At 32.8% G+C, this 27,865-nt stretch overlaps 1 protein-coding gene across 4 annotated transcripts in view; it reads right to left on the reverse strand.

Annotated features, from left to right (window-relative positions):
- VPS13C (vacuolar protein sorting 13 homolog C) overlaps positions 1-27,865 on the reverse strand; it is a 213,826-nt gene that overhangs the window by 59,779 nt on the left and 126,182 nt on the right. For all 4 annotated transcript variants that reach the window (XM_056807955.1, XM_056807953.1, XM_056807969.1 and 1 more), the window contains 14 exons: positions 23,504-23,660; positions 23,063-23,142; positions 20,559-20,618; positions 19,581-19,743; positions 14,823-14,936; positions 12,572-12,675; positions 11,768-11,935; positions 10,156-10,460; positions 8,123-8,270; positions 7,607-7,754; positions 5,035-5,165; positions 3,065-3,234; positions 1,084-1,331; positions 90-319 (listed from right to left, as the gene is read on the reverse strand). In XM_056807955.1, coding sequence (XP_056663933.1) covers positions 90-319; positions 1,084-1,331; positions 3,065-3,234; positions 5,035-5,165; positions 7,607-7,754; positions 8,123-8,270; positions 10,156-10,460; positions 11,768-11,935; positions 12,572-12,675; positions 14,823-14,936; positions 19,581-19,743; positions 20,559-20,618; positions 23,063-23,142; positions 23,504-23,660 — 2,226 coding nt within the window. The remainder of the gene's footprint in view (positions 1-89; positions 320-1,083; positions 1,332-3,064; positions 3,235-5,034; positions 5,166-7,606; positions 7,755-8,122; positions 8,271-10,155; positions 10,461-11,767; positions 11,936-12,571; positions 12,676-14,822; positions 14,937-19,580; positions 19,744-20,558; positions 20,619-23,062; positions 23,143-23,503; positions 23,661-27,865) is intronic.

The following is a 27,865-nucleotide window of genomic DNA, read 5'->3' on the forward strand; positions in this document are numbered from 1 at the left end:
TCCTTTCAACACAACAATTACTACATATGATAATTTTGTCATTTTTGCAATTCTTTAACCTGAAAATTAGGATCAGAAGTGACTCTTACCGTAGTGACATTTTTTCCTCTTTTTTCTCTGAGAAAAGGACAAGCCAGCACTTTAAGGTCTTTCACAGATGCTGCCATCTTCTGCTCAAGGTTTGAAGACAATAAATAAAGGTTACACTTAAATGATGCTGTCAGAGCAGGAGCATCAGCCTTTGCCAAGCTGGCAACAAATACCACTTCTGGATCTGTTATTTTTGCTTTTAAAGTCATATTTGGCCTTCCAGAACTTTCTGAGAGGAAAAAAAATCAGAAGAAGCAATGCCTCAGACACAAAAATGTTGACAATGTCAAAATAATGTTATGTAGATAGAGTACTGTATAGTTATCAATCATTCACAGAAATATTAAGAACACTGAAAAATGTTCCTTTCAAATTCTTTATATATTTATTGCTATGTTCAAACATTTAGGGATCAAAGAGCAAGGGACACAAAGAAAATCATTGGTTGATTATATTAGATGGTACATGTTTAATTTTACTTTTCAGTGAACTTATATAAGTTTACTAATACAAAATTTGCAATAAAAACACATAAACTATATGTCAGTTTTCTAATTTTTAATATTTTTGTGGCTATTTAAAGAATAGCATAGGTCTGGAAAAATAGAGATTACCTGAAGAAATCAATTACGTGGTGGGTTACTTTAAAAGTTTAATAAAACATTAAGATTTTTATTTTCTTGAGATATAACAAAATTCCCAAAACATAAGATATAGATATCTGAAACAAGAAGAACTTTGGAAATAGCCTAGTCTGATCCTCTTATTTTTCAGAGGAAACTGAGGCATAACTGAGGTTTAAGACTTGCCAAGACTAAGCTAGAATGCAGGTCTTCTTAAATTTCACTCGTGTTCTTTCTAATATACAGCTCCATTAAGGAGTTTCTAAGTAGTAAATATTTTTTAATGACATGATCACATTTTAAAAATCTAATTGGAAATCCCATGATTTCCTTTTGCTTCTTTTTGTGACAGAAAAAATGTTCTACCAACCTTTCTCTAGTTTGATTTTTGCTGAAGTAGTTTGCCTTAGCAAGATCTGTGAGTTTTTTTCAGTTCCAACTGTTGACCTTTGGGGAATCGCTTTGATAAAAAAATCTGCAACTGTCATTAGAAACTCCACACTGGCACAGATATACAACTTGTCAAGAACAGCATCTATTTGACTTCCATGTTTGTCTTGCTTGTAATTTATATCAATCATTGAACTTTTATCTTGACTATTCTTCTTATCAATCATTCTGAAAAATAATAAGATTCAATATTTTAACATAATTCTAAATGATTAATGTATTTTACCTTTCACTCAACCTGTTAAAATTTGGTTTGTGTCAGTGTGAACTGAAAACTAATTAATTTGCCAGCATATGACTTGTCATTCACTATAGTGTACTCCATACTACTAAAAAATTATAAAATATTTTCATTGCAATACAGTGAGTTGGCAAACCAGATTCTGATGAGAAATTCAGTCATTTTAAAGAATATATCAATCTGGGCCCATTAACTTTCATAAGACTACCATATCCTTTATCTTATTTCAAGGAATAAAACTTTCTTTAAGGGTATGATCTTGTCATATTCCTTTTACAACCCAAAGGACCAATCAATTCAGAGTTTACTGAACATTTAATATGGAAAACTGGACTAGTGGAAAGCACTACACATTTTTATTAGATCAAAAAAGAATGTGTCACCAATAAGATAAGAGTATATTAGGTAGGACTGATAGCAAATGCAAATGATATACCACTTGCACACTAAAAAGATGATGCTAAAACTTGCTTTTCTTCTTTAAAAATAATTTATTATAAATAATAGCAAACACCAATATAACTAATTGAACTTACTTTAAAAACTTTTATTTATCTTTTGTTTTTACATTTTTTATATTTCTCATTGTATCTTTTCCTGTTCCCCTTCAAAAGAGAGTCATTTTTTAAAATAAAGAATGAAATGACAAAGAATTAGCATGTCAAAAATGTCTAATATTGTATGCAGCAATAATTCTCCACCTCTGGAAAGAAGTAGGGAAAGGTTAAAAGCTGCTTCTAAATGACTGGTTGAGTCTAAAATAATTCAAATTTAAACTGAATTTCAAAATTAAACAGTATTAACCTTTTTTACACAAATAAACAAAAATAGGTGCTTCGTAGTTATGAATTGGGGGAAATCTTAAGAATGTTATTAAAATAAAATAATAAAATATTTTTAAAAGTTATAAAAATAAAAGTTATTAAAATAAAATAAAATAAAAATAAAAGTCTTTTAGATTTCCTTGAAATTTGCATTATTACTGTGGATTAATGAAAGATGTTCCAATGACATGAAATTCCCATCTGCGTTCCTTATAAACAATAAGGCAAGGGAAGTACATTCAATCTCTACAGTTTCATGGAAGATGGATTGTGTTCACTGGAAATAATTCAGAGAAACGGTTTATCAAAAGAAGCATCTAGCTTGAAACAAAAAAAGCCTGGGTTCAATTCCTGTTTCTGATTCATATGGCTATGTGATCCCATCAAATCACTTAACAGAATGACACAGAAATTCTCTGAAAACATAAAGAGTGGACAAAATATCAATCTGCATTGGTAAAAAGTTTCGAGCTCCCTAGACCATTGAAATGACTGTTTCAATATTTAATCTGGTCCCTAATTTACCAAAGCATCTCCTTTCCTCAAACAATATTATCTTTATTTCTACTTCCATTGCTTCAATTTATTTTATCATTAAAATTACTTTTGAAAGAAAATGATACATAATGTCAGTATATATTTTAAAATTCCATAAATCATGACTATTATTTCATATCTGCCATGAAAAGCATGACTATGGAATGCTTAGTCAAATAAGTCAGTCTCAAATGAGACTTTAATTACTGAAAATCTTAAGTTCAATAGGCAAGGTTAGCAAGTGAAGTACATTTTTCAATCTCAAATAGTATTTCATCCAAAATATAGCATTAACAAACCGTGATGTAGCTTTTTCAACACCTTCTCTGAGATCATCAAGTGTACAGGTCTGAAGTTTAAGAGAGACATTCAATGAGCCATCCTTAAACATCTTTCCTGCTGAAGCCATAAGGTGTAGCCTGAGTTCACCAAGTCGTAAATGGTCACTGTGAAATGAAACTGTGGAACTCTATTGCACAGTTTTTAAGAGAAAGATAGTAAAAATGAATAATAAATGATATCACAGAATCACAGAATATCAGAGGTATATGGAATACATAATTGGCTAGTTAGTATAATCCATCCCTGAAAAAAATTTGCTTGACACGATAGCAAACAATTGTTCATTCACTGAGTCTTTGCCTGAAGTCTTATAATGAAGGAGAGCTCACTGCATATAGCTCTTCAGGCAGCACCCTGTTTCCATTTTGGCCATCATATGCTTTCTAGTCTCTGTGCTTCGGCTCATACTATTCCTGACAACAACAAGTTCTTCCTCACTCTTTTCTCAATATCCAACTTAAATTCCCCTCTTTTATGGCACTCTACTTAAATTACCAGGATCATAATGACCTTGCCTACTTTGGGACTTCACAAACCACTTTGTTGGCAGTACTCTTATCTGTTAGTATTAACACTTATTTGCATGTGTACATGAAACTGCTATAAGCCATTATATTAGTGGAAACGAGTAAACACCAACTAGTAAAATATGTTTGCAAATTTAGCAAATAAAATAGAACTTTAGAGACCTAGCTTTTTTTTCCCTTTTTTCTCTGAATATATTTTTATTTCATTAAATATTTCTCAATTGCATGTTTAAACAATTTTGGAATTAATTTCTTAAGATTCTAAGTTCCAAATTTTCTCCAGTCCTCCATATATCCTTTTCTCTTCTTGAAAAGGGAAGCAATTTGATTACATATGAAGTCATTCTAAACTTATATCCATTTTAACCATATTGCAAAAAATGCAGATTAAAAAATAAAGAAAGTTTAAGAAAGTATGCTTCGATCTGCATTCAGATTCCAGTAGTTCTTTCTCTGGAAGTGGATAGCATTTCATCCTAAGTCCTTAGGAATGGTCTTGGATAACTATATTAATAAGAACAGCTAGGTCACTCACAATTGGTCATCATACAATATTGTTGTTATTGTGTATAATGTTCTGCTCATTTTTCTGCATCATTTCATATCTTTTGAAAGCACCCTGCTCATTATTTCTTAAAATACAATAGTATTCCATTACCATCAAATACCACAAATGGTTAAGTCATTCCCCAATTGACTGATATCCTCTCGATTTCCAATTCTTTACCACCACAAAAAGAGCTCCTATATTTTTCAACATAAAGGTCCCTTTCCTTTTATCTCTATAGAATACAGATCTAGTAGTTGTAGTGCTGGGTTCAAAGCATATACAGAGTTTTATACTCTTTGGCATATGTTCCAAATTGCCCTCCAGAATGGATCAGTTCACATTTCCATCAACAATGAATTAGTGACCCTATTTTGCTATATTCCCCCCAACATTTATCAATTTCCTTTACTGTCATATTAGTCAATCTGATAGGCAAGAGGTGGTAACTCTGGGTTGTTTTAATTTGCATTTCTCTAATTAATCGTGATTTAGAGCATTTTTTCCTACAACTATAGATAGCTTAGGTGTCTTCTGAAAACTGCCAGTTTATATCCTTTGACCATTTATTAATTGGGGAATAAATCATGTCCTTATAAATTTGACTTGTCCTCTGTATATTGTGAAATGAGTTCTTTATCAGAGAAATTTGCTATAAAACCTAGTGGGTTTTTAAGAATTCACAATGCTATTTATTGACTCAATAAATACATCAGTGCTTCTTATATATAAGGTATTCCAATAGCATGTCTGAAATATTTCTTTAGTTTAATAATACTAGAATATGTTTGGGAGCAGAGATATATTCTATTTTGTTTAGCTACAATTCCTACTAGAGAAATTTACTACATACCTGATTTACATCATTGTTATAGAGGACAAGTGAAAGGGACTCAAAGTGAAAATCAAATTGAAGAGTAACATCTTGACTGTCAGAAATCTTCAAGTCTGTCATGTCTTGTTCAAAAGTACATAATACTGAACCTAAAAAAAATAACATTTTTTTTATTTACAAATAAAGGAAAATCTAGGAATTTTTCTTTCTTTACCAAAATATTTTCCCAAGTTTTATAAGTTAAGAATCTTAATGGAAAAGAGATCTTTTCCAAACTAACCTAATATTCTGTAAGTAGCATAGATAAAATCTATTTAATTATAAAGGGCATGGATACAATTTCTATTGACCTTGACTAAGTCTTTTATTATCTTTGTAAAAAAGAATTTCTCAATTTGTATAATGAGGATTAATAATGGCTGCTTTACCTTTTTCAAAATTTTATTTGAAAGTAAAAGGTGGTAGTATTTTAAAAAGACTGTTAGTATGTATTCTATATTGGCATTTTCACACACACATATGAAATTTAAAGACTTCAAAAGACCATCTAGTTTATCCTCTCACCGTTAGTAGAGGCACAACTAAATCAATAACAACATGTATGCACACACATGCGTGTATGTGCGCACAGACACACATAAAAATATGTATGTCCAGTTACCAAGTCTTCTTGATCCTATCTCCAAAACATTTTTCATATTTACTTTCCCCACAAGGATCCTTCTAATACTATTCTTCACTGTAATCTTTCTAGATTTTTGCAATAGCTTCATTATCTTTCCTTTCTTCTTCCAAACTTCCCTATATCTATCAAAACACTACGATTGTTTCTGTCCTCTGAGTCTGTAATGCTGGCACTTTCCTTAATTGATTAATATCCTTCACACTACACATACAAGTTGCCAAATCTTGTTGTTCCTATTTCCACAACATCCCTCACATCTGACCCATTCTCTCTACTAAACAGCTACCATTTTAATTCAGATTCTCATCACCTCTGTCCTGTATGATTATAATGGCCTAACTCGTCTGACTGAATAAAGGTCTTTCCCCACTCCTGCTAAAGTGATTTTCTACAAGTGAAAACAGAACCATGGCACTCTCCTACTCCCTAAACTCCAATAATTCACTATTTCTTCTATAAAACACTTAACTTTTGGGAGGGTGAATTTGAAGTCTTTTGCCATGAGTTCTCATCCTATCTTTCCAATCTCCCTTTACATTACTATTTATTATTTTTTCCCGTTCAACGTGGACATCTTTTTATTTAGAGGATGATTTTCCATATGTAGCTGGATCAAAAGGCAATAATTTGCAGTATTGAGGAATTAAACAGGAAGACCGAACTGTTATCTAACAGAACAAATTATTGAATAAATTTATAGAACTGCTTCCTTTGAAGATCTTTAAAATTTATTAAGCACCTACAATGTTCCATGAACTATGCTAAGTGCTAGAAAAACAAATATAAAGAATGAAATTCTACTCAAAAAACTAATATTCCACTTGGGGAGACTGATATCTATAGCTTTAATACCTTAAAACTATTTTAAGACTTTTGGAATTCTGTATACATTAATTCAAAAGAAATAAACAGAAAAAATACAAATGAATACAAAATATTCTGATAAAGAAAGCACTAGCAATTGGGAGAAAAGGTTTAACGTAGATGTGTTACTTGAGCTGCAAACTAGAGGAGAATCCTGAAGTAGAAGATAGGAAAGGGTTCATTTAAGGCAAGGGAGAAACAGTGAAAAGGCATACCATGCATGAACACAAAGGAAAGAATAATGAGTTCTATACTGGATATGTTGAATTTGAGACCACTGTAGTAAATCTAATTTGAATGATCAACCAACAATTAGTGGTATGGAGCTGGAAGCTCAGGAGAGAAACTATGGCTAGACAAACAGAATTGTGAAGTATCTGACTTGATGAGGTTACTGAAAGTGCAGAGAAAGCAGAGAAGAGAAAGAGAGGGAACCCAAAAAAAATATCCAGTCCAACCCCATAACTTAATAAACAAGGAAACTGAAGGTCACAGAAGTTAAGGGACCTGTCCCAGATCACAAAGCTATTATATGTCAAAAGGACTATGTGAAGTCAAATCTTGCTGACTCCAAATACAGTGTACTAACTACAGTACCATCTTCTTAAACTATGAAGAAAGAGTTAAACTATAACCTGAACAACCAGTTAAAAAAAAAAGAATATAATAAAATTTAGAAAGATTTCTATCAAACCTAATTAACAAGAAAGTATTGAATGCTTAACATAATAAACATTAATTACCTGATAAAATGCTTTATTTTTCCCAATGTCACCAAATAACTGAAGCATTACTTTCCTGTGCCATAATGTTCATACCATACATAGCAAGTTGCTGGTTAGTTCATCATCTGAGTATATGTGTCTATGATCTTTCTTCCTTCTTGTATTTGTACAATTTTTTTCTCCTCTAGATAGCTAAATACCTTGCATTTTAATTGTAAACTGCAGAAATAATTCTACCAAATTTTTAAAAATTTAATTAAAAAAATTCCTCCCCCCCTCATGCCCTGCCAACTTTAGCAAAAACCTTAGCTATTACCTCTCTCATGATCAGAACCATCCTGAGATATTTCCATCTTCACTCTTGGACACTCTGATTGTAAGGAACTTGGCTGTAAAGATCCTTCTCCAAGATTTTCCATTAAAATTTTCATTAGAATGGTTAAATCTTCTTCACTGAGGGCAATCTAAAAATCAGTCACAATTTATTTGTGGAAGATAATTAAAACACAAAATTATAAAATCATAAATATTTTATTTGCAAAGTTATTAATTAATCAGACACTTATATATGAAAAAGGAAACGCAGCAATAACCACGGTGGCATTACAAATTATATTTTGAAGCCACTTTAAAAGAAGACTTCTTAGATTTTTATCCACAGTACCTGAACACGATGCAATAATAGAAAATGGGGAAGTGCAGAAAAACAAAATGACATCGTTTACAATTAACTCATTAATCCCTCTCCAGATATCACTTTGAACCTTGTCACCATGAGAGCTACACAATGAAAAACACAAAACGATTTCCATAGTATTTTTTCCAAACTTGCCTGCATTGGTTTCAGGTCTCCTTTTATCTTTATACCAGGGATTTGTGTATACCACTCTGTTGCTAAGTTCCGTTGGATAGACCAATGCATATTCACTGGTTGCAAAATTTCAATATCAGGTATTGCAGATTCAGTCTGCAAAATAGTTCTGAGAAGAAAACAAAATTGTTAGAAGTGTGAAACAAAAATGCAACTGATTATAATGGAGAATAGTTTTATTATTATTTCTTCATGAACAAAGATTAATATTTGTATTCTTACAAACTACAATACTTAAAATCACATTGAAAGAGTTTATAAAATGCCTTTTCACTTTACAAGTTGAGTAGCCTTATTTTTCAATAAACAATAATCATACTAATTTTTTAGGACAATCATAATTAATATTGATTGAGGTTCCCAAACCACAAATATCCTACAATACAGTTACTGAGTTTTTTATCCTTGCTGATATATAAATATATGATTTGAAAAAGCTAACAGAAAAGAATGTAACAGTTTAGGAAGTTGCAACCAATGTAGAAGAACTGCCAAAATTGAAGGGCAGAGAAAGACATTCACAATCTACCTCATGTATATAGTACACTAGAAATATCATCAAACTAGAAGGGAAACTATATCAAATCTTAGAGATCTGACATGTACACTAAGAAATGCTATATTACTTATCTTATTCCTGTTACCTATGCTGTAGCACTAACAAGTAGCACCACATTTTTATTTTAACCTGTCTTTATCCTTAATCTATCCAACTTTCTAAACAATAATGTTCATGCCATTCCATAGACCTAATAAACAAATCTACATTCTCAACAATACATTAGACATTTCTATAAGAGTTTCAATTTAAAGATTGGAAACAAGAAATTAGAACTCTTTTAAGAGACCTGTATTAATTATTGTTAGTTAATATACTACCATCAAACTTATATATAACAAGAAAATTAACATAAAGTCTGTTGTTTTTAAAAAAGGATTAAATTGCTGAGATCAATTGTATACAGTGTCCAATGGCCTAAATAAGCTTATAGGCACAATCACTGAATGAAGTATCTCCATAACATTTGTATAATTCTGTGAATTTATGGTCATTGAAAACTGTCTCCTAAGTTTAATATACTACCATCAAACTTATATATAACAAGAAAATTAACATAAAGTCTGTTGTTTTTAAAAAAGGATTAAATTGCTGAGATCAATTGTATACAGTGTCCAATGGCCTAAATAAGCTTATAGGCACAATCACTGAATGAAGTATCTCCATAACATTTGTATAATTCTGTGAATTTATGGTCATTGAAAACTGTCTCCTAAGTAGTAATATACTGAGAACAACTATTTTTTATTGTTTTTTTAATGATTTTAATAAAGGTATTACTTTAATGGACAAGTTTCACACACTGGAAAAACCTAGATGTAAATTCTAAAAACTCTTTTGAACTGCCATAACATTTTCCACCTATTTTGTACTTTTACAGTATCCTTTATTTATTTGTGATTATGACTTATTCCTCACTACAGTATGCAACAGAAGTGACCCTGGGTTCTCCAAGGGTGTGCCAGAAGAGCCTACATAAAGTTGGGAAGTAAGAACCCCTTAGTAGACTATGTCAGTGGCTGATATGATGAATTTTTTTAGCCACAACAGCTCTTGAAGATTAAATCATAGAGAGAGAGATTCTGATTTCCATGAGGGGAAGAAGGACCCAACTAATGAAATCAGACCCTGAACATACTGATGTCTAATTATATCTACAAAACTATAAATTCCATGAGGGCAAGAATTATATCTTACCTATCTTTGTACCTCCCTCAGCATATATAAGTTTGTTACATGTTAATTAAATGTTTGAGAAATGTAATTAATTTGACAAAATTAATTTAATTAAAGGAATTTTCTAAACACACCAAATGATTTGGTGATGATATTAGGATAAAACAATTACTGAGATATCATACCCAAACAAAATTCTAAATTACATTTTATTAAATGCCACATTATTCAATTACATGGGGGAAATGTGTATTTATACCTTGACAACTTCAACTGAGTGAGTTGTACATCCATGTTATCAATGACTGGAGGAAGAGAAGATTTTTCCATAGGGACCAAGTTAAATTTGTTTTCAACTCTGATTAAACCTAAATCTGCTAAAACAGCATTAGGGGATACTGAAGACTGAGGGATAAAAATAACTGGTGCTTTCAGGTTGATGTCCATGGAAAGACGGAAACTCTTTTGAGCAAAATCTTTCACACTAGAAGCAGCCTTCTCTGCAGCCTGGGCTGTAGCAGTACTCAGGGCGTCTTTAGCTTTCTGGAAATTGTTGAGGAAGTTCTGTAGGAAGGGAACATCATCTCAAAGAGTGAAAACAAGCATATTTACACAAAAAGTGAAGAACTGAACAATGCAGATAATATGAATATTCACCTTTGATGAATTTGGTAGTTGTTGGGTTTTTTTAAATAAAAACCCCAAAAGGTAGAGAATGGAAAAGGAAATACTCTTCTCAAGAAAAGTGGCTCTAATAGCTAATTGAAGATTTTTTAAAACAGATGTATAGAAGTTGTCTCTCCCCATACTTTAAGTAACTGATGAGGAAATGTGCTAATAATATGCATTGGTAAAGGGATCTAACAAATGTTCGTTATATCCATTAAATGACAAGTCTATATTACAGATAGTTATCCTGAATCACCGAAATGAATAACATTTTTTATTTTTAATAAACAGCTATATAAATAATTAGAACACTTCCTATAGTGGACTCTCCCTCTCCATCTACCATTCTATTTGTTCATCTTTATCCCATCCTTCAAGGCTCATCTCAGGGGCCATCACCTCCATGAAGCAAATCTTGGATCTCCCTTGGTATGAAAGTGTCCTTTTCCTCTTCAAATATATAATGCAACATTGTCTAGACCCCTCCTTAAAAAGTCTTCTTTTTAATTACCATACTTTACGTATTTGGCATACACATGAAATTATAAAAGCTACTTGAAAACAAGATTTGTGTCATATCTAATGCTATGTCACCACTGCCTGGCAAAAATGCCTCACACAAATTGGTACCTAATCAACATCTGATGAATGTGAGACTATTTTGAGATCGAATTTGATAAAATTTCATATGTTCCTTCCACTTAAAAATTTCAATGAAAAAAACAATTATATCCTTAGGAGAAAAAAGTGATTTTTAGAAGTTAAATGAACTTCCTCCAAAAAGCAACATGTAAAATAAAATGCTCCAGTTCTTACAGAAACTCATAGGCTAAAATCAGAGAGACAATTGATTAATTCTAATATCTATTATTTGCTAATAACTGACATATGCCAAGAAAAAGTCTTAAAGGTGTTTTTTCTCTTGATTTAGTCCAGAAATGAGATTTCATGATAAGTCCAAATGAGGAAACTCCCTCTACTAATGCAAAATGGCACAAGCTCTACAACTAATTTTCTTATAGAGATGTTTAGGGCAATGAAAAGTTCAGTTCCTTATCTCAGGTCACACAAATAGTATGTTTTATAAATGGGGCTTGATAATGTTAAATATGGAACATTTTTAACTACCTCAGTTCGAACATGGTCACAAAAATTGTTTAGGTCCCAATGTAAAAAAAAAAGTGAATAGAAAAGAAACTTACCAGAAGAGACATGAAGAATTTATGAAGATAAACAATTTGAATGCAGCCAACTTTAAGACTTAGTTTACCATCTACTTTAGACATGTCAGTATAGGCTTTTCCCTCTGTGGCATCTGGATAAAGAGTCATTTGGAACCTAAAGACTTCATCTCCCACTATAGAGACAGCCTGAAAGTATCACATTGTGTTATCACACCAGTTTAATTTTATGAGCCTTCTTCCTCTAATAAGAGTATGATTCTTTCATAATGGCAAATTTTATGAATCAATTGAAGACAGAAGAGAAAACTGAGACAACTAATATGTTATTTTTAATCAAACTATCAATAAAAATTGAGAGAAGGGAAAAGAGAGAGAAAGTCAGTTGGGAATATATACACATACATACGCATTTCACTGCATGTAACATTAGGCTGAATGCCGAACATTAACCAGTACCTTTTAATGATTTATTTTATTATAAGAAGGCAGTGGAGATACTGTAGTGGAAAGTGCTAATTCTAATGTTCAAGGGCCTCCATTAAAATCTTGCCTCTGATACTTCCTGTGTTACCATGGTCAAATAACCTAACTGCCAAGAGCCTTAGTTCCTTCATCTATAAAGATGAAGACAGATAGATATATACATATATGAATATATTTCCCACTGATCTTTTTGTTGTTAAATAGTTTTACTTTGGGAACATTTCAGTTATTTTCCTGGTCATAAAAGCTTTCACAAACCTTTTTTTTTTTAATTGTTTCTCTAATCCAATTTACCAAAAATAAACTTTATTCTTGAAATTTCTATTTATTAAAAATCACCTTTTTATGAATGGACACTGGATCAGCATTTGTAACTATGATATCTTTAAGCCTGGCAAAAACTTCTGTCTCCTTCGACTGCACAGAAATAGATGCATCCATTCCTGTAGGAAACAATTAGTTCTCTCTCTTACATTCAAGTACAATAAAAAGTAAATCTAGCAATATTTAAGCAAAGTGGTATCCTTTTAAGATACAGAATAACAACAACAATTCTCTTTGCTAAAAAGAATGGTTTTTAACTAAACCAAATTTAAAGTATTTATTTAGATGCTACTACTGGTAAGGTCAAAAAGCCTCTTCAGAGAAAAACTAAGCAATTTAAATAGAGCTGTGAAAAGTTTCAGCAAATATCTCTAGAATACTGAAGACAATCATTAATAATGTGACAATTTTGTTCTAATAGATTTTAAGCTTCTTAAGGACAGGGGCTGTCCTTTGCCTCTTTTTGTATCTCCAGTGCTTAGCAAAGTACCAAGCACACAGCAGAGGCTTAATAAATCTTTTTGATTGACTAACTGATTGATCCATTACAGATAATCAAGACTTAATGATTAAAACTAGCCTAAGGAGGGGCTAATGATTAATAAAAACTGAAGACTAGAGAACACTAGCTGAATTGCTTTCATAAATGACATCATAATTTTAAATTATTTCCAACTAAAAATAAACATTGCCTTGCATGTTCCAATACAATGACAACTGATTGTTTGCCAGTCTACTGGTAAGAATTTATTTCATCATATTAGAAGGTAGCAGTAGTACTATGGGGAAAAATAATAACTCTGAAGTTCCAGGGTCTCTATTAAAATCCTGCCTCTGTGCCTGTCACTTACTCCCTGTGTCACCATGGTCACACCACTTAACTAGCTTAAGCCTAAGGGTCTTCATCTGAAAAACAAAAAGACTGAACAAAAGAGCCCCCAAAGTTCCTTCAAGTGTGAGCTCAGATCTATGATCCAATCAAAACCTTTACATAGTCACTAATATTTCTAACATCACATTCAAGAAAGTCTTTATTTAAAAACAGAAAATCCCCCATGATTACAAAACATCTTAGGGCAAATTAATTAATCTCAATTAAAAAGAGCAATAGAGCCATTAATATCATAGGGGAAAATTGAGATTAAAGTCTTCATTTAAATATCCAAATATATCCTAAGTGTGTTATTGCCTCAGCAAATTATTATACTTGATAAACATTTGAACATTTATTAGGACAGAGACAAACTGCAGATATTTTACTAAAGAGATGTTCCATTTAACTATATTTTTTCTGATCCTGCACTAAGCCTACAACATGGATAATTATCAAATCAGATCTCTGAAAAAAAATTCTTATAAAGATGAATTACAACTTCCTGGAGAGAGTAAGTAAACATACATATTGAAAAAATGTACATCTTATAAACAAATTATAAACCTACTAACAGATTTTACATTTAAGAAGTAATTAATCAGTCCTACATATATTTACAAGTAATATGGACGTTAGACAGCCCAATAGATATAGCACCAGCACTGGAGTTGAGAGATGCTGGGTTCAATTCTGTTCTCAGACACTTCCTAGCTGTGTAACCCTAGACAAAGTCCCTTAACCGCATTAACCACTCTTCTATATCAAAGTTGTTACTAAGACAGAAAGTAAGTGTGAAAAAAACAAATAATAAACTACCTCCAAACTGCTCAACATTAAATGCATGAGAATGATTTTATTCAAGAGTACACAAATATTATCATGAAATGATTTCTGAGACCTATTAATGAGGCTTTAAAAAATATTTTCAGATTCTTGACACATACTAGCAATCTTAAAAGCATACAATTTTTACCAGTTTCACTTTTGTATTCAATAATTCTGCTCCAATATAATGTCTGAAAAAGGAATGAAATTGTCATGACTACTGTCTAAGAATTTATACATGATAAAAATGGCACAAGTTGTTTTAAAATTATTTTGTCAGCATAGAACATATGTGAAAATTATTTCACTGCTTTGTTTAAAGTCTATTTGAAATAACTAGGAAAAATTCTCATATAACTTTTCATTCTAAAAAAATTCATTTCTAAAATTATACAGTATATATGTAAAAAACTGCTCGAAGGAATCCCTTAACTATTCACAACACATCCACCATAGACTGTAAACTTAGAAGCAAAGAGCCATTGAACTTTGAAATAAAACTTGTAATGTTTTTTAAACTATAAGATTATATTGGATAAAAGAAAAGTGATTTACATAATTACTTGCCTTTTATTCTAATATCTGCAATGTTACACTTCTGATCACAGACAAAGATATTAAATGCATTCAGTTGTGCAGTGACTTTCAAATCAAAAACATCTTGATGGGAAATGTCAGATACTGAAAAGTTAACAAAATATGATTAGAGAAGTACAATTAAATGTAACAAAGAAATTCAGTCTCAAATTCAATGCAATAAGTGCTTTTAGTACCATACATAATCAAAAAGGCTAAACAAAAATAAGATCCTTGAGGTCAGGACTAGTTTAATTTTTATCTATCTCCACTACTCTGAATACAACAAAAGTAAAATCAATTCCTAATTAAGCACTTAATTAATGTTCAATGAATGGAAATTAAAATTTCTAAATAGTAAGTTAAAACGAAGAAGACAAATTCTAGATTAAGAGGAAAACCAACTATAAATAATAATTCATATTTACATAGCATTTTAAGATCTGCAAAGAGTTTCCTCAAAACAACCAATATATGTGGTAGTATTATTATTCCCATTTTATCAAGCTTCAGAAAGGTTAAGTGACTACAAAGCAATCCAACAAGTTTTTGCTAAGTGTAGGTCTTCAGGACAAAAAACATTACATCCCCCTAAAAATATTACTTTTTCCTGAGTCTTGCTCAAAATTGCATAGTTAAGTATCAGGCCCAAGATTTGAACTCCAGCACTCTGACATCAAAATCCATTGTTCTTTCACCACCTTGCTTGCTACTATATCATGCTGCCCCTATAACTCAAAAGTACAATTATTTGATTAGGTACTTCAGTAAAATATCTTTATGCAAAGTTCATATTCTTTCTACTTAATTCTTTGTTTGATAGAATTCACTTATGAATCCATTTATCAAACAATTAAAGAATAATTAATCTCAATACCATATAAGCTATTTGGGAAAATAGACAAAGAAGGAATACTACCAAATTCTTTTTATGACATAAATATGGTGCTGATACCTAATCCAGGAAGACCAAAACCAGAGAAAAAAATGTAGGCTAATTTCATTAATGAATATAAATGGAAAATTTTTAAATAGAATATGAGCAAAGAGACAATAGTAATATGTCACAAGGATCATGTACTATGAACAGCTAGGATTTATAACAGAAATGCAGGGATTGTTTAATATTAGAAAAATTATAAGCATAATTGAATATATCAATAGCCAAACTAAAAGAAATCATGATTATCTCAACAGATACAGAAAAGGCCTTTGACAAAATGGAATATCCATTCATATTAAAAAACTAGAAAGCATAGGAATAAATGGGCCATTCTTTAAAATAATAAGTATTATCTACCTAAAATCATCAGCAAGTATCATCTATAATAGGGATAAGTTAGAAGCCTTCCTAGTAATAACAGGGATGAAGCAAGGATGCTTATAATCACCATTATTATTTAATATTGCACTAAAAATGCTAGCTTTAGAAATAAGAGAAGAAAAAGAAATTTAAGCAATTAAAGTACAGAATAAGAAAACCAAACTATTATTATTTACATATGATATAATGGTATACTTAGAGAATCAACTAAAAAGTTAGTAGAAATAATCAATAAACCCACACCTAAGACAAACACAGGAACTATTTTTAAAAATACACTTTTCAAATACACAAAACACTTTTCCCACAACTCAAGTCAGATCTAAGCAAATGGAAAAATGTTAATTGCTCATGAAAAGGTCTAAGTTAATATCATAAAATGACAATTCTACCTAAATTAATTTGCTTATTAATCAGTGTCACATGATAAAATTAAAAGGGATTCTTTTATAGAACTAGGAAAAAATAAAATTCATCTGGAAAAACAAAAGGTCAAGAATATAAAGGGAATTAATGAAAAAAATATCAAGGAAGGTAGCCTAGCAGTACCAACTCTCAAATTATACTATAAACCAGTAATGATTAAAACAGTTTCATACAAACTAGGTGGTAGAGACATGAAGAGAGAGAGGTTTTGCAGGACAGGCCAAGATGCAAGAAACAAGGCTGGGGACCTGTCTGTCAATCAAGAAGAAGGTTCCAAATGGAATGTTCCCAGGAGTTGGCAGTTGGGGGTCTGGCCACAGAGGAAAAGCAGGATCTTGGACTTTGATTCTGTCTCGGGCTCTGGGGGTTGAAACTGGCCAGGGGGAAGAAGCTGAACTGATATTATTTAGTTTCTGTCCCAGGCTGAAGGACCCTTGAGGGGGGCCTTCTGAAATTGGTGGCTTTGTGAAGAAAGATTTTAACTGTTGTCCTCCATCTCTAACTGTCCCTCTGTCACAGTTGTGACTTCCCAAGCCCTCATAATCTTCATTTTAGATTAGGGACACCCTCATCCCTCTTACCTCAGTTTCCCATCCTGTTTTCCAATAAACCCCCTGACTTGAAAAGGAAAAGAGTATCTTTATAGTTCACTCAGGGGGGAGGGAAGAAGTCAAAGGCTTCAAGAAGAAGTGGGAGATGAGGGAGGCATGGAGGAGAGGGTGAAGGAGGGAGGGAAAGAGGGTAGGAGGAGATTAGGAAAAATATTGATCCACTAGTTATCAGTAGGGATCAGTAGGCAAACTCCAGAGCATTCCCCTGCATTAGTATCTCTCAATAGGCAAGTGTGTCCCCATACTTAGTAGTAGCTCTCTCTAGCCTCAAGCCAGAGCATAGTCAGTTATAAGCAACCAGAAATAGTTTCCACAGATCATCTTTTCTATTTTAACTAAGAAAAAGAATGGTAGATCATTGGAATAGATTAGATATAGAACATAAAGGGCTAAATGATCTTAGCAACCAAGTATTTGAAAAACCTGAAGACCTCAGTATTTGGGATAAGAACTTACTATGACAAAATCTGATGGAAAAAAAGGAAAACTATGGAATGGATATATAGATACAGATAAAAATAAAGATATAAATATAGATATAGATATAGACCAATATCTCATACCCTATATCAAGATAAGGTCAAAATGATTATATGATTTAGATACAAGGGGTGATACTATAAGTTAATATGGGTAAAAATAGAATAATCTACTTAAAACCTATGAAGAAGGGAAGAATTTCTAATGAAATAGAGCATTATAGGACACAAAATGAATAATTGTGATTAATTGGGATAAATTAAAAAGCTTTGGTACAAACAAAAGTAACCAAGATTAGAAGGGATACTAAAAACAAAAAAATCTAGCAAATTTCTCAGATAATAGTCTAATTTTTCAAATTTATAGAGAATTAAGTCAAATTTATAAAAACAAGAAAAAGTCATTCCCCAAATAGCAAATGGTCAAAAGATTTGAACAAGCAATTTTCAGACGAAGAATCAAATCAAAGCAATCAATAAACAAATGAAAAAATGATCTAAATCAAAACTGATAAGAGAAATGCAAATTAAAACAATTCTGAGGTATCACGTCACAACTATCAAATTGGCCAATGACAGTAAAGGAAAGTGATGAATGTTAGGGGGGATGTGGCAAAATTGAGACACGAATGCAGTTTTGGTGGAGTTATGAAATGATTTGCCCATTCTAGATGGCAATTAAGTACTATGCCCAAAGTGCTATAAAACTATGAATACTCTTTAATCTTGAATTCAACTACTGGATCTGTATCCCAAATAGATTATAAAAAAATTTACTTACAAAAATTTAAAAAAATTAAAATTTATTTACAAAAATATATTTAATGCCCTTCAATTGGGGAATGGCTGAACAAATTGTGGTATATGTTGGTAATGGAATAACTATTGTGCTATAAGAAATGATGAGCAGGATGATTTCAAACAAAGCTGGAAAGATCTACGTAAATTGTGGCAGAGTGAAATAAGCAACAAGGGAACACTGTACAAAGTTAACAGCAATACTGTACGATGACCAACTGTAAAAGACTTAGCTAATCTCTGCAATACAGTGATCTGGGACAATTCTGATGGACTTATGACAGAGAATGCTATCTCCCTCCAAAGAAAGAACTATTATAATTGGAATGCAGAACAAAGCATACAATTTTTCACATTAGTTTATTTATGGTTCTAGTTTGGGATTTGAGTTTTATATGAGTATTCTCTTATAAAAATGACCAAAATTGAAGCACATTTTACATGATTACACATGAATAACCCATATCAATTTGTTTACCATCTCTGAGAGGGTGGAAGGAATAGAGGGAGGGACACAATTTAGATCTGATAATTTTGGAAAAAATGTTAAAAATGTTATTACACATAATTAGGAAAAATAAAATATTCTTCTAATTTGAAAAATACAAAAAAATAATGTACAAATGATAGAGCTGATCAGATATTAGGATTATAGAATTAGGAGTAGAGCATGACAACTTAATGGAGAGTGAAAATCACTCACTAAAGTACCTTATAATCAAAGTAAAGTTTAAATTTGATTTTTCTTTTATATATGACCTAGTCTGCCCTTATTGATGTAACTAATATGATTTCTATCATCATTTTATTTTACAAATTATAACAGGTTTTTTTTAATATTCTAATTTTGATTAAAAGTATAATAGTTATGGGGGCAGTTAGGTGGCTCAGTGGATTTAGCATCAGATCCAGAGATGAGAGGTCCTGTGTTCAAATCTGGCCTCAGACACTTCCTAGCTATGCGATTGTGGACAAGTCACTTAACCCCCACTGCCTAGCCCTTACCACTCTTCTGCCTTGGAATAAATTATAATATTGATTCCAAGACAGAAGGTAAAGGGGTTTTTACAAAAATAAAAATAAAGCATAATAGCTATTTTAAAAATAATACCAGCTTTGACAACAGTTTTTTTAGTTTCCTCTATTGGCATTTTCAATTCATATCCCTTCTGATTAGAGGGAAGACCCTGGGATGGAACAGCAGAGGACAAAAAGTCCATGATGGATAGCAAAGATTCCAAATGGAGCACTAAATCCAATGATGAAAATGACACCTGAATCAACAACAACAAAAGAAAACTGATTTTAGAAATTGCAAAAAAAAAAAGGAATTAAAAAATTTTGTGCAAGATAACCATTCAAAATATTACAAAACACCAATGAGGATTAGAGAAAGCTGTCTCCACATTAATTCTTCTAAATATAATTGCATTTTTTTATTTTTCCTGGTTTTCCAAAGCTTCACAAACCTAATAGTTTATCAAAGATGCAGACCCTTTGATAAGAAATTAGGCCACATTTCAGAAAAAAAAACTTCAATGTTGAAATATATTTTAGGCAATTTATTTAAATTTGAGAAGTTAAAATCTTTTATACATAGAAGAATGTGTGCTTCAATCTAAATGTATAAATCTACACAATTCTGTGTACAAAAGGGTATTACAAAGTATGAAAGATCATATTCTGACTTTTTTCTAAAATTCACTCTGAATCTGAAGTCATTAGAAATTGCCATTTCTTTAAAAGAATGTTTTTGTACGGAATTCCTACAATACTAGCCCAAAAAATTAGCCAACATCACAATAAGCCAAAAAATGTAGTGGTCTAAGATTTTTTTAAGGGTACACATTTTTTTTGTTGCTTTTGAGTCAATCTGAAAATGAACTCAGTGAAGCAAATCACTTGCAAAAAGTTAAGTCATCTTCCTATGAGACTTTGTCTTCTATTTTATACACCTACCAGAGAAATTGCTACATTGTACTAGGCTTTTATCAATGTTTAAACCCCCAAAACTGAGACAGCTACTGGAATTAGATTAAATGATTACCCCCACATTTTGACTCCTGAGAATAAGCTATAAAGTAATTACCTTTACTGTTTGTTTGGTATTATTATGAATAGTTTTAAATTCTGGTCCATCACTGTCTGCCTGCAAGTAAAATAAGATTATATCTCTTAAATATAAACATTAAAAACATACACACAATTTCTTTTCTTGACTTTTTTATAGGGTTATAAACATTAATTTCCAAACCCTTCACATTTTTAATAAAGTTTGGTTAATTTATATGCACAGTATAAAAATGTTTCCACATGATAGAACACTCTGAATGTAGGACAAAACTTAAGCAAGTATATTCTAAATGTGCCCTATTTATTTATTTTCTCCACTCACATTTCCTCTGCTATATTTTTTAAAAGAAAAAAAAAAGCTATGGGGACTCAGTGAAGATAGAGCCAAATATGGAGATAGGAGATTCTAGGTTCAAATGTGGTCTCAGATACTTCCTAGCTGTGTGACCATGGGCAAATTACTTAACCCTAGACCTTCCCACTCTTCTGCCTTGGAACTGATCCTCAGTACCTAAAATAGAAAGGGTCTTAAGAAATAAAGGAAAGAAAAAATAACAGTACAAATGTTTTCCATATATAACTATTGATTCTTCTTTTAAAAGCTCATATTGTTACTAGAAAGGATTTATTGCAATATATATTTTGTGACTGATAGAGAAGATAAAAGCTTAAAATTAAAAGAATGCAATAACTTGAGTGGGAAAAAAACTTTGATATCATCTAGATTAATTGCTTCATTTTATAGATAATAAAACTTAGACCCCAAGAAGCGACTTGATCAAAGTCACACAGCAGCATTACAGTAAGATTTAAACTGAAAGATTGTTTGTTGCTTGCTGAGAAAGAAGTTGAACTAGTCCGAATTTCAATTTAACAATCATTTATCTTCTCATCCCTCAATCTTTTATTCCTTTACCTCCCTTAATTTAAAGTAATCAAGTTTTTTTATGCTCCAACATTAGTAAGCATCTACGTTCTATGCCTTATGGAGACAGAGATGAAAAATGAGTCACTGTGCTCAAGAAATTCTCAATTCATTAAGACAAAGGGAAGAAGCTTTGATGGGTGCAAGATTACCTCAAAGATTGCTCCTAGCTTCAAAATCTACAATCTTTTCTAATGTAGGATACAGAGTTAAGATATGATAGGGTAAAAAAAGAAATCTAGACAAAGCACTATAAGGAAATACAGGGAAAATAAAAAGAAAGAACTTTTATATGGGGCAGGAGGTAGAAGAGGATGGAACTCATCAGTCACAGAAAGTTTCACTGAAGTAGAACTTGAACTAGATCTTAAAGCAGAGAATTCCAGAAACCATAGATGGAAATGCCCTGACCTTCAAGTGTAGCGATTTCCAGGTAAATGTATAGAACCGAGAAACAGCAAGAGTTTCAGTTCAGTTAGACTGGAACACAGAGAGTATAGAAGAAGAATTTTAAATAAAACCAAAAATTCAGGTTGAAGCCAGACTGTAAAGGGTCTTGGTCTTTTGGCTACAGTATAAGTTCATTAATTTATCATCTATGTGAGGAAAAAAAAAAAGCACCAGGTTAGTCACTGGAACTGGCTTATACAAGTCCCCGGTACTAACTTGCTATGTGCAAGTGGCTAAGCCTCTTTAGGTTTCAGATTCCTTGCTTGTAAAGTAAGAATGTTGAATAAAACCAAAAAGAAAAGCTAAAACAAAACTTCTGGAGTTAATTCTCATTAATACTTTGCATATGTGAATTTTTTTTTAACAGAAGAGTAAGATAGTTGGATCTTGCTTTAGGAAGACTTTTGATAGCTATGTGAAGGCTACATTTGGAGGAGGAAAGATTGAAAACAAAGAGATTGGTTAGGAGGCTACAATATCCTAGGTGAGATTAAAGGAAGGCCTGAACTTGAAAGGTGATAATATAGAGATGAAGGGAAAGAAGATGCAGGGTTTGTCAGAGTAGATTATGGTAAATGACTATATATGTGATGCAAGATAGAGACAAATGACTAGAAAATCATGTAGATATGAACCAAAAAATAATAATGATGTGTAATTATAGGCAGTTAGGTGGATAGTAAATGGAGCACTGGACTTAATGTCATGAAAACCTGGATATAATTCCTGCCTCATTTATTTACTACATCTGTGACCATGACCTTGACTGCTTTTGCTTCAGTTTCTTCATCTGTAAATAAAGGGTGAGGAGTTGTACTAAATGTTCTCTTAAAATTATTTTCAGCTCTAACTCTAGGATCTTATCATCCTATGATTAGTTTGTGCTATTCTTTTTTCTCAAATCAAAGGTATTTGATTTTGAGTTGGTAATTCTCTAATAAGTGAGATTGAAAATGTTAAAGATGTATAGAAATTTCCAAAAGGTAGCAACAGACCAGGGTAAACAAGTTTAAATAATTTGCTGTAAACATATACCATTACACACTTTTTAAAATATTAAATGAAGGAGAAGAGGGACTAAAATGCAAATAGCATTACTCCATACATACAAATATTGAAGAATTCTAGAAAATAAACAGCAATACCTTTATGAATTCCATTTTTAGAAGTGGTTCATGACTTATATTACAAGAGTTAATAATATAAACAGGTTCTCCTTTAGAATCTATAAGAAAAAAAAGACTTGCTTGAGAAATCAACACACTTAAAACATTCACCCAAAAACAATTATTTTAAAACTTCAATGTCAAGAATTGTTCTGTATTAATAAACCCTAATGTATAAGATATATTAACTTATAAAAGATGACAACTGTCTCTATTTTACTAACTACAATTATCCTTCTAAAAATTTAACAAATGTTTCTGTTAAACAATGAACTCAAGAGAAAATTAAAATTTACTAAAAATTGCAACATACAATGTGTTAGAATACAACTCTATAGTTCCTTAGCATGTTAATGAGAAAGAACAGAAAGATTTTTTTCTGCTATGAATTTTTATATTAAGCCCACATTTAACACTTACCTGAGAAATTATGAGATTGCATATTAATTTTTTTGAGATACATTTTAGCAGTCATATCATAGGTCTTAACTCTGGCTTCGACTCCAAGCTGTGACATATTTAATTTATGTAAAGGCTTTTCTTTTTTTTCTGATTTTTTCATTAATGTAACCACAACCTAAAAATAAGCAACATATATTTAATTATTTTGACTATTCTTATACAAGATAACATTTTTAAAACCTCTCTAGATCGAAGAACAAAAAGTGATGGTATATTATCAAAAATCCAATTATTCTATACCTACATTACTCCCTTAGCATAAATTAAACAGTAGAAGGTACATAAAATCACAGATCTTTGGAGCATTATAGCTTGTGAAGAAGAGATTATAATACCAGTGAGATTGGCAAACAAATGCAAGGAAATGAAATGTTGAATGAACTGTCAATCAACGAGAGAGAAGGAAAATTCCCGGGAGAATCTGAGGAGGAGAAGGAAGTTGGAAAGCCAGCAGCTAAAGAAAATCACTTCTGCCCTGGGAGACTAGGGAAGAAGGCTAATAGACAGGCTTGCTCTGGATTCCTGACTATTCATTGACTCAATATTGAAGAGTGGAGCTTAGCTGTGAAGAACAGCTTAGCTCTGAAGAGCCTTTTCAATTCATCAATGATATCCCCTATTAGACAATTAATTTCATTTCCCCTGTATTGAACTTCATAAAAAGTTAAAGAGAACTGATATTCCCACTTTCCTTCTCCCATCCCTCTAAATTCCCTTATTCAAGAATAAACCCCTTTTTTTAGAAAAGAACTATAGTGTGAGATTAGTATTTTGAAACTGCTAATAACTTGCCATCTTTGGAGAGCTGTTAGGATCAACTGTGAGAGGAACAGGAAGTGAGATCGGAGGAAAGGAGTGCAGATCTTGGCCTTTCCTCTATCTTATTTCCTGGTGCCATTGCTCCAATTCATATCTACTACCATAAATATCTTAAAAGGACAGTCTATTACAAGCTATAAAATTGTCATTTTAAAGGATTGGTTAAAAAAAAAAAGAATGAATCTAAAAATCAAGACTCTAGATCAAGTAAAATTTATTTCCTCCACAATTTTCATTATTATTTCCATACTAAACCTAGAGGAAGGAAGCTGATAATGAACTAGTAGGATTTGGGGCTGGGACAGACCTCTAAGGATCATTCTGTCCACTCCTCTCATTCTCATAGACTAGGAAGTGATGGCACATCAAGTGATTTTTCCAACATCAGAGAAAGAACAAATAGCCAAAAAACACATGAAAATCACTTAGTTTGGTTGATTTTTTAAAAATATGTAATATTAAGATTTCAAATGCTGAAAAACTTACAGGTTACAGACTAGTCACACAGAACAAGGTCTCTAATGTGAACATTAAATTAACTCTCCCCTGCCCATTTGTAGATTTATTCCCCAAAAACATATGCACCCCATTCACACTTAAGTGGGGGAGGTCTGTGACCCACCTGTGAGATAGTGGATGACTAATTAGAATCTACTGACTTCCCCCTGGGTAGTCCTAAGCAAAAGCTTTAACTGTAATTGATACAGGTCAAGTGAAAGAAGTCACCGGAAGTGATGAAAAGAAAATTAAAGTTAAAAAATGTCAAGAAACTTCCTGTGAGGGTGCTCCGCTCTCTCTGGTCTTCAACGTGACATTGTAGGACTTCAGGCTTGAGATCTCAGACTGCTTCCCCTTTGGATTGGCATGTAGTGAGTGAAATGCTCACTCCCTTTCTTTGGATTTTATGTAGGGACTAGCCTCAGGAGAGACGACCCTCTTGAGAGAGGCTCCCTGTGTTGCCAAGTCATCAGCTCAAGGCCAAGGCCCCATCTGGCTAAGGACTAACTAGCCTTGCCTAGGTTGAGCCAGGGGACAGGGGTAAATTACTTAGTGCTTAGGCTAGATATCTTACCCTACCCTCTCTATGATTTCCTACTTAATTCTTTCTACATTTTGTAAATAAATTGTAAATAAATCTCTTTGGAATAAATTAAATTCCTAGTGATCCTATATTCTTAAATAATCCAGTCCAACCTTTTAATAAAAATAACCCATGGACTTCCGGGTAAATATGGCTGCAATCTAGACGTGACTCACTTCCTCTCTCAGGTACCGAACAAAATAGACTACCTCAAAAGAGCATAAAAATCATCTTTGGACGAACAGAGCGACTCTCCAGTACTCCACAGAAATGAAGGTATGTGGGGTTTGAACATTACCACACTATAAGGAGGAGGAAAAGCTTGCACAAAAACATGAACGGAGCAGCCCCTTCCCCCCCCCCCAAACCAGAGTAACCTATCAGAGCCCTCACTGGGACAACGAGTGAGTGAGAACATCTCTGTCTGGGGGGAGGAGGGGCACACGAGGGTCCTTGGGATCTAAAGATTGCAAGGAAATGACCTCTCAGGGTGGTTTCACGGGAGAATCCTGCGCTGAGCTCAGGGGGATGCAGACCTGAACTTGGGGCAGTTGCGCTGAACAGCTGGGCAGAGCTAAACACCTGGGCGGGCTGCACTGATTGCCTGGGCAGTTGGGCTGAACAAAGGGACCCGCGCTCTAAGAAACCTCGGAGGCTGGGAAGAACTAGTCTGAGGCAACCTAAATTCACAGAAAACCCGCCCATATCACCCAGATCCCAGACCAAAAAAAAGAAAGTGTTATAAAACCACTAAAGGGATGGCTCACATGTCCCAAAATCAAGCCTCCAAGAAGAAAGGGAGGAAAAAAGTGACTATTGAAAACTTTTATGGAGGGAGTACCCAAGGAAAAGAAGAGAATGAGGATGAAATCCAAACAAAATCAGAACATGCCTCCCAAAATGGAAACTATCCACAAGCTCTGGAAGATCTCAAACTGGGGCTTACCCAAAAGATGGAAACATTTTGGAAAAAAAAATGGGAGAAAGAGATCAGCAGTCTGATAGACAAGACTTCACAATTGGAGAAGGAGCTGGAAGCATCTACTAGAAGGGCAGAAAAAGCTGAAAAGCAAAACCAGTCCCTAACGACCAGAATTAAAAAGCTGGAAGACAGCGAGCATGCCCAAAAGATGGAAACCTTTTGGAAAGAAAAATGGGAGAAAGAGATCAGCAGTCTGATAGACAAGACTTCACAATTGGAGAAAGAGCTGGAAGCATCTACTAGAAGGGCGGACAAAGCTGAAAAGCAAAACCAGTCCTTAACGACCAGAATTAAGCAGCTGGAAGACAGCGAGATTACAAAACAGCAAGTATCAATAAAGCAAACCTAAAAATTAATGAATTAGAAGAAAACATGAAATATCTCACTGAAAAGGTCACAGACTTGGAAAACAGAGGAAGAAGAGACAACCTCAAAATTATTGGTCTCCCCGAAAACCCAGAGATAAACAAAAACCTCGCTGCTATTCTACAGGAGATTATAGAAGAAAATTGCCCACATGTTCTGGAGCAAGGGGGCAAAATAGAAATAGAAAGGGTTCATAGAACACCCTCTATACTAAATCCCCAAATGAAAACCCCCAGGAATGTGATCGCCAAATTCAAGAGCTTCCAAGAAAAGGAGAAAATCCTACCAGAAGCGAAGAAGAAGAGCTTCAGATGTAGGCGGGTTCCCATAAGGATCACACAGGACTTAGCAGCTAACACACTAAGAGACCACAAAGCATGGAACATGATATTTAGAAAGGCAAGAGAGCTGGGTCTCCAACCAAGAATCAACTACCCAGCAAAACTGACTATATACTTCCAGGGAAAAGTATGGGCATTCAAAAAAATAGATTTCCAAGCATTTGCTAAGAAAAGACCAGAACTTAATGGAAAATTTGACATCCAATCACAGAAAGCAAGAGAAACATGAAAAGGTAAATATGAAAGAAAGGGATAAGTGGACAAATCTTATCTTTTTCTTAAAGTCAAACTCTCTTCTATAAGGACAACATTTATATCAAATTATATATATTAATATATGGGGAAAATGTATTGTGTAACTCTCAAAAATTGAGTGCATCATAAGAGTAGTTAGAAGAATCATTCATAGGGAAAGATTGGGGCATCAAGGAGATTTGGTGAAAGGGGGGCAAAGAAAGAAAAAGGGAGGGGGGGGAAGCATCGATAATACTAAGATTTACTTCAAGAAATAGGGGGTGACTAAATAGATTAATCTTTCCCATACAAAGATACACATGGGAAGGGGAGGGGAAGATCTCTCATATGAGAAGGAGAGGAAGAGAGCTTGAAGTAGAATTACTTAAACCTTACTCTCAGTGAAATCAAATCTGAGAGGGAAGAACATCTAGATCCAGTGGGATCTTGAATTCTATCTTATCCAACAGGGTAAGAAAGAAAGGAAAATCAAGGAG

Source organism: Monodelphis domestica, chromosome 1 (genome assembly GCF_027887165.1).
Source record: "Monodelphis domestica isolate mMonDom1 chromosome 1, mMonDom1.pri, whole genome shotgun sequence".
NCBI lineage: Eukaryota > Metazoa > Chordata > Mammalia > Didelphimorphia > Didelphidae > Monodelphis > Monodelphis domestica.